This window comes from Salmo trutta, chromosome 27, assembly GCF_901001165.1.
Source record: "Salmo trutta chromosome 27, fSalTru1.1, whole genome shotgun sequence".
Classification (NCBI taxonomy): Eukaryota; Metazoa; Chordata; class Actinopteri; order Salmoniformes; family Salmonidae; genus Salmo; species Salmo trutta.
The window spans coordinates 19998478-20009240 of NC_042983.1; the positions used below are offsets into that span (position 1 = coordinate 19998478).

Consider the following 10763-nt stretch of genomic DNA (forward strand, 5'->3'; position numbering starts at 1 on the left):
TTTAACTTTGTTGAGAGAACAGGAAGATTAAATTACATTTGACCTTTAGAGTTGAAAGTGTCTATGAACTTACCCAGAGCAGTAATTTCCACAGTGTTAAATGTCCTTGTGTGGAAAGGAAATCCAGAGTAGGCCTACTGGATACACCAAAATGGTATAATTGTGTAATGACAGTTAGTAATGTATTTTCTATAGATTGAAAAATTGTCCTGACACAATGTTTTTAGATAACAATAATGTGCCAGAGGCTGCATCGCACCCATATCGGTGCACACTCTCATCTTACAGTAAACAGCTATTGTTAACAGTAAGCCCCTTTGGGAAGGACTAATTAGTTATTGACTTTCATAAACACATGCGGGTTTTTGGCTACAGTAGCCCTAATCAAGACATTGCTTGAGACAATGACATTGCATATGTTAACTGACATATGTGAATAAGTACCAAAATGTGTCCACCATGTTATTCTAACCATTGTAATGTGTTATCTATTCCACAAGATGAGGCTGCTGCATTACTATTTTCTTCACATCTATGTAAGCTGCTATTTTGTCATCACTGGTAATCACAATGCGATATTGATTGAACATAACATTTCTCGCATAGACATGTTTATAGATTGATACCAGTACAGGTCAAACTAGATCACAAGGCCAAAAGCATGTCTCGACCCTAGAACTACTAACTCATAATGATATGAGACCATTGTGCAATAGTGTGGCTAAAGGTAAAGAGAAAAGTTGTGTAAGCCGATTTTTGTTGACACGGTTTACAAGTGAACTCTGTGCTGGGGTCCAGACAGTTTGAGGTCTGGCTGAACTCTCACTTTGCATACTTACCAGATCATTCAAACTGCCCTCTTTCAGCCCCCATGGCCACTACTATCACAGACTCACAGAAGCCTTTCTCTTTGGACCCCTACCATGTCTCTGAGGAATTTGGCTTCATCCTCCCTGCACCCCTGGTAGGTATTTCAATAGATACCAATTGCATTTGTAATTGGTGTCAGTCAATAGTTGGTATTTGCTGAATCTCATTAGGTCTGCTGCTCCTGCTTATAGTCATTTGTTTTTGTTTGTTGAATGAAAGTAAGGGTAAAGTAAGTAGCATTGATTCATTTTAATATGTGGTTGGCAGGTTATAACTTTCTTAGCCTCACACAGTGACATTCATTTCCCAGAGACCCCAAATCAAGCTGTATTTTTTTGTGTTGGTAGTTTGGTATTGGTATTTTTTGTCTCTCCAACCCTGTTCCTGGAGAGTTATCCATCTGTAGGTTTTTCACTCCAACCCCAGTTGTTACTAATCTGATTCTGCATATCAACCAGTTACTGTAATCATTAGAATCAGCTGGCTAGATTAGGGTTGGAGTGAAAACCTACAGGACTGTAGCTCTCCAGGAACAGGGTTGGAGAGCCCTGCTCTAGACTGCATTGGCGTTTGAATTTGGAATGCAGATGAGAGCATTCCAATCCAGGACAATACCTTGACACTTTTCAATATGACTCAATACCCTAAAGGCAGAGTTGCCGCCATACTACCAGCCCTGGATGGACATTGCCCAGCATGTTACAGAGCTCATTTACTCTCACATGCTGCGCTCCCACATTCTCAAGGTAAAGCTGTCTATACTGTAAAACTCAGCTGATCAGTAAGTAACAAGGGGTGAAATAGGGGGGAATGGAATTCTACCACCTGGTTGAATTCTACCAACTTGGTTTGGAAGACGTTAAACAGTGGAAATTAAATAGATTTATAAGTTCAACAGCTTTTGGTGACAGTTCCACACTGTTAATAACAATGTGTCATGTGTGAAGAGATGATGACAAAACATACATCTGGTTTGATTATGAAGATCATTCATTTCATTGATTCATTACATAGCCTGAAGCATTTAAATATCTAACAAAGTCAAATGGGTAATGTGTAATATTTCAAGCATAGTGTATTAATAATGACTAACATTTGTACGTGATAGACTGTAGTGTCACCTACATTTTTATACCGACTCCCTCAGATGCCCCTGCTGAACACCCAATTCCTGGAGAGCCACAGAGAGCTGCGTCTGGCCCACTTGGCCCTGAGTGTGATGACCATGGGTTACGTGTGGCAGGAGGGAGAGGATGACACAGTCAAGGTTTTTCACCAACCCTTCTTATTAGGAATATTCTGGACCTGGAGTGGGAAGAGAGACACATGTAACCGTTAGATTATTTTGGAAAAAAGGTTTTCTTCTGAAATCACAGCAGGTGAAAAAAATTGCTGATCATATTTTCTGACTATAAATCAAAGGTCAAAATATCCAGCCACTCTGGCACCTTCAGGTTTGAGATCAAATCATCAAATAAAATAAATGTTTCTAGGTCACATGCACCGAATACAACAGGTGTTGACTACAGTGAAATGCTTACTCAAGAGCCCATTCCCAACAGTGCAGAGTTAAAAAGTAAGAGAAATATTTGCTAAATAAAAAAGGAAATAGTAACACAATAAATAACAATATCGAGGCTATAGACAAGGAGTACCAGTACCAAGTCAATGTGCAGGGGAATGAGGTAGTTGATGTAATACAGTATGTACATGTGGGTAGGGTCATAGTGACTAGGCAATCAGGATATACAGTATATTCGGAAAGTATTCAGACCCCTTTCCTTCTTACACATTTTGCTACGTTGCAGCCTTATTCTAAAATTGATTAAATGAAAAAATATATTCTCAATCTACGCACAATACCATGTAATGACAAAGCGAAAACAGATTTTTAGAAACTTTTGCAAATGTATTAAAAATAAAAAACAGAAATACCTTATTTACATAAGTATTCAGACCCTTTGCTATGAGACTTGAAATTGAGCTCAGGTGCATCCTGTTTCCATTGATCATCCTTGAGATGTTTCTACAACTTGACTGTAGTCCACTGGTGGTCAATTCAATTGATTGGACAAGATTTGGAAAGGCACACACCTGTTTATGTAAGGTCCCACAGTTGACAGCGCATGTCAGAGCAAACACAAAGCCATGAGGTTGATGGAATTGTCCTTAGAGCTCCGAGACAGGATTGTGTCGAGGCACAGATCTGGGGAAGGATACCAAAACATTTCTGTAGCATTGAAGGTCCCCAAGAACACAGTGACCTCCATTCTTAAATGGAAGAAGTTTGGAACCACCAAGACTCTTCCTAGAGCTGTCTGCCGGGCCAAACTGAGCAATCAGGGGAGAAGGGCCTTGGTCAGGAAGGTGACCAAGAACCCGATGGTCACTCTGACAGAGCTCCAGAGTTCCACTGTGGAGATGGGAGAACCTTCCAGAAGGACAACCATCTCATGCAGCAGTCCACCAATTAGGCCTTTATGGTAAATTGGCCAGACGGAAAAGGCACCTGACAGCCCACTTGGAGTTGGCCAAAAGGCACCTAAAGGACTCTCAGACCATGAGAAACAAGATTCTCTGGTCTGATGAAACCAAGGTTGAACTCTTTGGCCTGAATGCCAAGGGGCACATCTGGAGGAAACCTGGCACCATCCCTACGGTGAAGCATGGTGGTGAAAGCATCATGCTGTGGGGATGTTTTTCAGAGGCAGGGAAAGTGAGACTAGTCCGGCTCGAAGGAAAGATTAACGGAGCAAAGTACTGAGAGATCCTTGATGAAAACCTGATCCAGAGTGCTCAGCACCTCAGACTGGGGCGAAGGTTTACCTTCCAACAGGACAACGACCCTAAGCACACAGCCAAGACAATGATGGAGTATCTTCGAGACAGGTCTCTGAATGTCCTTGAGTGGCCCAGCCAGATCCCGGACTTGAATCTGATCAAACATCTCTGGACAAAACTGAAAATAGCTGTGGAGCGACGCTCCCCATCCAACCTGACAGAGCTTGAGAGCATCTGCAGAGAATAATGGGATCTGAATACTTCCCGAATGCACTGTATAATAAACAGTAGCAGCAGAATATGTGAAATGTGAAAGTGTGTCTACGCGTGAGTGTGAGTGTGTGTATGTGTGTGTGTGTGTATGTGTGTGTGTGGCGTCAATATGCGTGCGTGTGTGTTTTGTGTGTGTGAGCGTATGTAGTGTGTGTGTGAGTTGGAGTGTCAGTGTAGTATGTGTGAGGGTGTTGGTAGAGTCTAGGGAATGTGTGTGTGTGTGTGTGTTGTATGTGTGAGGGTGTGTGTGTGTGTGTGTGTGTGTGTGTGTGTGTGTGCAGTGTGTGTGAGTGTGTGGGTAGAGTCTAGTGTGTGTGTGTGTGTGTGTGTGTGTGTGTGTGTGTGTGTGTGTGTGTGTGTGTGTGTGTGTGTGTGTGTGTGCAGTGTGTGTGAGTGTGTGGGTAGAGTCTAGTGAGTGTGTGTGTATAGTGTGTGTGAGTGTGTGGGTAGAGTCTTGTGAGTGTGTACGTGTGTAGTGTGTGTGGGTAGAGTCTAGTGAGTGTGTGTGGGTAGAGTCTAGTGAGTGTGTGTGTGTGTGTGTGTGTGTGTGTGTGTGTGTGTGTGTAGTGTGTGTGAGTGTGTGGGTAGAGTCTAGTGAGTGTGTAGTGTGTGTGCGAGTGTGTGGGTAGAGTCTAGTGAGTGTGTGTGTATAGTGTGTGTGAGTGTGTGGGTAGAGTCTAGTGAGCATGTTTTGTGTGTGTGAGCGTATGTACAGTAGTGTGTGTGAGTGTCTGGGTAGAGTCTAGTGAGTGTGCGTAGAGCATGTGCAAGTAAGGCAGTGCAAAACGATAAAGGAATATATAATAAAGGGGGTCAATGTAAATAGTCTGGGTAGACGCTGGGCATAGAAGCTGTTCAGGTGCCATTTGGTTACAGACTTGGCACTCCAGTACCGCCTGGTACAGAGGTCTTGGATAGCAGGGAGTTTGGCCTCAGTGATGTACTACCCTCTGTAGCACCTTGCGGTCAGATGCCAAGCAGTTGCCATACCAAGCAGTGATGCAGCCAGTCAAGATGCTCTCAATGGTGCAGCTGTAGAACATTTTGAGCATCTGAGGGCCAATGCCAAATCTTTGCAGTCTCCTGAGGGGGAAGAGACGTTGTCATACCCTCTTCACAACTGTGTTGGTGTATTTGGACCATGATAGGTCCTTAGTGATGTGGACACCGAGGAACTTGAATCTATCGACCCGCTCTACTACAGCCCCGTTGAATGTAAATAGGGGCGTGTTCGGCCTTCCGTTTCCTGTAGTCCTGGATAAGCTCCTTTATCTTGCTGACATTGAGGGAGATGATGTTGTCCTGGCACCACACTGCCATGTCTCTGACCTCCTCCCTATAGGCTGTCTCATCGTCGTCAGTGATCAGACCTACAAAATCCCAATCCAATCAAATCAAATTGTATTTGTCACATGCGCCGAATACAACAGGTATTCGGCGCATGTGACAGACCTTACAGTGAAATGTTTACTTACAAGCCCTTAACCAACAATGCAGTTTTAAGTAAATACTCCCCCCCCCAAAAAAGGAAGAGATAAGAATAACACATAATTAAAGTGCAGCAGTAAATAACAATAGCAGGGCTATATACAGGGGGTACCGGTACAGAGTCAATGTGCGGGGGCACCGGTGTTGAGGTAATCAAGGTAATATGTACATGTAGGTAGTGTTATTAAAATGACTATGCATAGATAATAACAGAGAGTAGCAGCAGCGTAGAAGGGGGGCAATGCAAATAGTCTGGGAAGCCATTTGATTAGATGTTCAGGAGTCTTACGGCTTGGGGGTAGAAGCTGTTTAATAGCCTCTTGGACATAGACTTGGCACTCCGGTACCGCTTGCCGTGCAGTAGCAGAGAGAACAGTCTATGACTAGGGTGGCGGGAGTCTTTGACAATTGTTAGGGCCTCCCTCTGACAACGCCTGGTATAAAGGTCCTGGATGGCAGGAAGCTTGGCCCCGGTGATGTACTGGGCTGTACGCACTACCCTCTGTAGTGCCTTGCGGTCAGAGATCGAGCAGTTGCCATACCAGGCAGTGATGCAACCCATCAGGATGCTCTCGATGGTGCAGCTGTAAAACCTTTTGAGTATCTGAAGACCCATGCCAAATCTTTTCAGTCTCCAGAGGTGCAATAGTTTTGTCATGCCCTCTTCATGACTGTCTTGGTGTGCTTGGACCATGTTAGTTTGTTGGTGATGTGGACGCCAAGGAACTTGAAGCTCTCAACCTGCTCCACTGCAGCCCCGTCGATGAGAATGGGTGCGTGCTCAGTCCTCCTTTTCCTGTAGTTCACAATCATCTCCTTTGTCTTGATCACGTTGAGGGAGAAGTTGTTGTCCTGGCACCACACGGTCAGGTCTCTGACCTCCTCCCTATAGGCTGTCTCATCGTTGTCGGTGATCAGGCCTGCCACTGTTGTGTCATCGGCAAACTTAATGATGGTGTTGGAGTCGTGTGTGGAATCTACAAAGACAGCTTGTTGGAATCATCTTGTTGGAATCACAACACAACCACCGTTGTGTTGTTGGCAAACTTAATGATTATGTTGGAGTCGTGCGTGGCCACGCAGTCGTGGGTGAACAGGGAGAACAGGAGGGGACTGAGCATGTTCCCTGAGGGGCCCCCGTGTTGAGGGTCAGCGTGGCGGATTTTTTGTTGCCTACCCTCACCACCTGGGAGTGGTCTATCAGGAAGTCTAGGATCCCGTCCCAGGGTCCTTAGCTTAGTGATGAGCGTGGAGGGCACTATGTTGTTGAACGCTGAGCTGTAGTCAATGAACAGCATTCTCACATAGGTGTTCCTTTTGTACAGGTGGGAAAGGGCAGTGTGGATTGCAATAGAGATTGCGTCATCTGTGGATCTGTGCGAATTGGAGATGGTAGCAGGGATATGAAGAGCAACAGATCATTACTAGATCCATGCACATTAGGGACTTACTGTATGTACATTGGCTATCTGTAAACATAACCCCAGTCATCATATAATGCACTGAGTATCAGCTGTTATATAACAGCAAGTCCCTCTGATATGAACTCTTATCTCCCATAAGATGCTTCCCCGCAACCTGGCCATTCCATACTGTGAGGTGTCTCAGCGCCTAGGACTTCCTCCCATCCTTACCCATGCAGACGCAGTACTGGCTAACTGGAAGAAGAGGGATCCACAGGGGTAAGGTTAGAATACTCAAGGGTCTCCTGTTATACAATTATATTTTTGTCTGTCAGTGATATTTAAGGAAAATGTGTTTATTTTTCATGTCACCACCTCATCTTCCATACCAGACTGTTTGACATGGAGTAAGTATCGTCTTGAATAACTGATTCCAACAAGCTGTCTTTGTAGATTCCACACATTCCAATAGTCTTTGCTTGTTAGCTAATGCAATTTGAAAATCTCATAAATGGTTTGCTGGAACTTTGACTTCTTACCAGCTGTCATTGTGGCCTTGGTGATAGTTGTTGTTTTCATCTCTTTCCCAGGAACTTGGAGCTGCTTGTCACGCTGCCTGGTGGGGACAGTGTGAGAGGGTTCTTCATGGTCACTCTGCTAGTGGAGCTGGCTGCAGTGCCAGCCATTAAGGTGAAGGCCTCTCCTGAAACACATAAAGAGCTGTATAATGTGCAGTTGGTCACACATGTATTGCACATTCTGAGAAGGACAGGCATGAAACCGTCAGAGGAAACAGTGGTCTTTTAGTTGTGACTAGTAAAGACAAAATAGACAAGACACACAAATAAAAATACTACAGTAGATCACATAACTGAGCAGATAATATCCATAGTACTATGTTGATTTGTGATGCTTTGTTGTGTTTCAGAGTATTCCTTTGGTTATTAATGGGGTCCAGTGCAGTGATGTTGAGACTGTAACCAGAGCACTAGAAGAATTCAGCCAGGCCATGCAGGGCATGACAGATGCACTTAAACTGATGCATGGTACTACAGCTGAAACAGATGAGATGTTTTACTGCATTGACATTCAGTCCAGTTCACCTGCATTCTCAGCATATAGATGTCTCTTATGTTGTTCCAGTGTATGTCAAACCAGAAGTCTTCTATGGCATTATGAGGATCTATCTGTCTGGGTAGGTACTGAATACCCCTAGGGCTAGACGATATAAAATTAGTTTTTATGTCTGACAAAAGTTAGACGCATATAATATACATGTAATTTATGACTATATACTGAGAATACCAAACATTAGGAACACCTTCCTAATATAGAGTTTCCCTCAGAACAGCCTCGATTTGTCTGGGCATGGACTCTACAAGGTGTCGAAAGCATTCCACAGGGAAGCTGGCGCATGTTGACTCCAATGCTTCCCATAGTAGTGTCAAGTTGGTTGGATGTGCTTTGGGTGGTGGACCATTCTTGATACACACGGGAAACTGTTGAGCGTGAAAAACCCAGCAGCATTTCAGTTCTTGACACAAACCAGTGTGCCTGGCAGCTACTACGATACCCTGTTCAAAGGCACTTACATCTTTTGTCTTGCCCATTCATCCTCTGAATGTCACACATACACAATCCATGTCTCATTTGTCTCAAGGCTTAGATATCCTTCTTTAACCTGTCACCTCCCCTTCATCTACACTGATTGAAGTGGATTTAACACGTGACATCAATGAGGGATCAGAGCTTTCACCTGGATTCACCTGGTTAGTCTATGTCATGGAAAGAACAGGTGTTCTTAATGTTTTTGTATACTCAGTGTATTATATACCTGTATGTGTGTTGGTCAGGTGGAAAGACAACTCCTCCATGCCAGCTGGGTTGGTGTATGAGGGCGTCCAGGCAGAGCCTATGGAGTATTCTGGTGGGAGTGCTGCCCAGAGCAGTCTGCTGCACTGCTTTGATGAGCTGCTGGGTGTCAAACATGAAGCAAAGAGTGGTAAGAAAGCAAAGGTCCAGAAGAGTCAGTGCATAGAAAAAATATTACCACACAAAAATCCATCAATGGCTGCATTAACATACTTTTTAACAGGCCTTTTCTTATGTAATAAGGAAATGTTCACTTAGAACCACAAAGAGTTGTAACATGTCCCGTGTTATACAGACGTCTCCAAAATGTTTTGGCATGCCATTTTATTCTACATAGACATATTTTTTATACTTAGGTATCCTAAAGACGTCATTTCCAGTGAGGGTGAATGTGCTATCTACTTGTACAGGTGCCTTTCTGACCCGTATGAGGAACTACATGCCCCCTTCCCACAAGCGTCTGATCCAGGACATCTCTCTGCAGCCCTCCCTGCGAGGCTTTGTCCAGCAGCAGGCCTGTGAACCGCTGACCGCATCCTTCCAGCTCTGTGTGACCAAGCTGCTTGCCCTCCGCAGCTATCACATCAACGTGGTCAGCCGCTTTATCACTGTGCCCGCTGCCCGTGCCCGACAGCTCCGAAACCAGGGGAACATTTCCCAGGAGGAGACTGTCAGCAGGGCGCCCACGGCACTGGAGGAGACGGGCACCGGAGGCTCAGGCATCATGAGCTTCCTAAAGACTGTAAGGGACCGCACACGGGACGTCTCAATTTAAACCATCAGTGTTGGTTTCCATTAAATGCAACCACTAATTTCTTAATTTAATCTAAAATAGAATGTAAAATATGTATCAGATGACTAGTCCAGACCGACTGTGCTCATACCACAATCCCCAATTCCTGCATGAGAGTCAGAAAACTCTCATGCAAGAAATCTCGCACTTACAGTGCATTCGGAAAATATTCAGACCCCTTGACTTTTTCTACATTTTGTTATGTTTAAGTATTATTCTAGAATTGATTAAATAATAAAAAACTGAAATATTACATTTATGTAAGTATTCAGACCCTTTACTCAGTACCTTGTTTAAGCACCTTTGGCAGTGATAACAGCATTGAGTCTTCTTGGGTATGACACTACAAGATTGGCACACCTGTATTTGGGGAGTTTCTCCCATTCCTCTCTGCAGATCCTCTCAAGCTCTGTCAGGTTGGATGGGAGCGTTGCTGCACAGCTATTTTCAGGTCTCTCCAGAAATGTTAGATCGGGTTCACTCAAGGACGTTTAGAGACTTGTCCCGAAGCCACTTCTGCATTGTCTTGGCTGTGTGCTTAGGGTCGTTGTCCTGTTGGAAGGTGAACCTTCACCCCAGTTTGAGGTCTTAAGCACTCTGGAGCAGGTTGTCGTCAAGGATCTCTTTATACTTTGCTCTGTTCATCTTTGCCTCAAGCCTGACTAGTCTCACAGTTCCTGCCGCTGAAAAACATCCCCACAGCATGATGCTGCCACCACCATGCTTCACCGTAGGGATGGTGCCAGGTTTCCTCCAGATGTGACTCTTGGCATTCAGGCCAAAGAGTTCAATCTTGGTTTCATCAGAGCAGATGCCTTTTGGCAAACTCCAAGCGGGCTGTCAGGTGCCTTTTACTGAGGAGTGTCTTCCGTCTGGCCACTCTACCATAAAGGCCTGATTGGTGGAGTTCTGCAGAGATAGTTGTCCTTCTGGAGGGTTCTCCCATCTCCACAGTGGAACTCTGGAGTTCTGTCAGAGTGACCATTGGGTTCTTGGTCACCTCCCTGACCAAGGCCCTTCTTCTCCAATTGCTCAGTTTGGCCCGGCGGCCAGCTCTGGGAAGAGTCTTGGTGGTTCCAAACCTCTTCCTTTTAAGAATGATGGAGGCTACTGTGTTCTTGGGGACCTTCAATGACGCAGAAATATTTTAGTACCCTTCAGATCTGTGCATCAACACAATCCTGTCTCGGCGCTCAACCGACAATTCCTTCGACCACGTCCTGTTTGGGAGTTTTTGCAAAATAAGTAATTTGAAGGTCCCTGCAATTGATCATCATAACTAA

The 10763-nt window shown here is 44.6% G+C and overlaps 1 protein-coding gene across 3 annotated transcripts; it reads left to right on the forward strand.

Moving 5' to 3' along the window:
- The first annotated feature begins 807 nt into the window (after positions 1-807).
- On the forward strand, positions 808-9700 carry LOC115164544 (indoleamine 2,3-dioxygenase 2). Of its 3 annotated transcripts, none has more exons than XM_029717147.1 (10): positions 811-964; positions 1521-1616; positions 2018-2137; positions 6976-7094; positions 7208-7222; positions 7406-7505; positions 7744-7861; positions 7938-8010; positions 8669-8817; positions 9098-9700. In XM_029717147.1, exons 1-10 carry the CDS (start codon positions 872-874, stop codon positions 9460-9462), a joined length of 1248 nt encoding a protein of 415 aa, XP_029573007.1. In that variant the 5' UTR covers positions 811-871; the 3' UTR covers positions 9463-9700. The 3 variants fall into 3 exon arrangements, with proteins under 3 accessions (XP_029573009.1, XP_029573007.1, XP_029573008.1); XM_029717148.1 differs by having other exon boundaries at positions 812-964; positions 7959-8010; XM_029717149.1 differs by lacking the exon at positions 1521-1616 and having other exon boundaries at positions 808-964.
- Positions 9701-10763: the final 1063 nt, after the last annotated feature.

Excerpts from the sequence above, each read along its gene's own strand:
- LOC115164544 (XM_029717147.1), top strand. The coding sequence starts at position 872 with ATGGCCACTACTATCACAGACTCACAGAAGCCTTTCTCTTTGGACCCC. Across the intron at positions 1,617-2,017 it reads TGCGCTCCCACATTCTCAAG|ATGCCCCTGCTGAACACCCA; the intron begins GTAAAGCTGTCT and ends CGACTCCCTCAG. Across the intron at positions 2,138-6,975 it reads GAGAGGATGACACAGTCAAG|ATGCTTCCCCGCAACCTGGC; the intron begins GTTTTTCACCAA and ends ATCTCCCATAAG.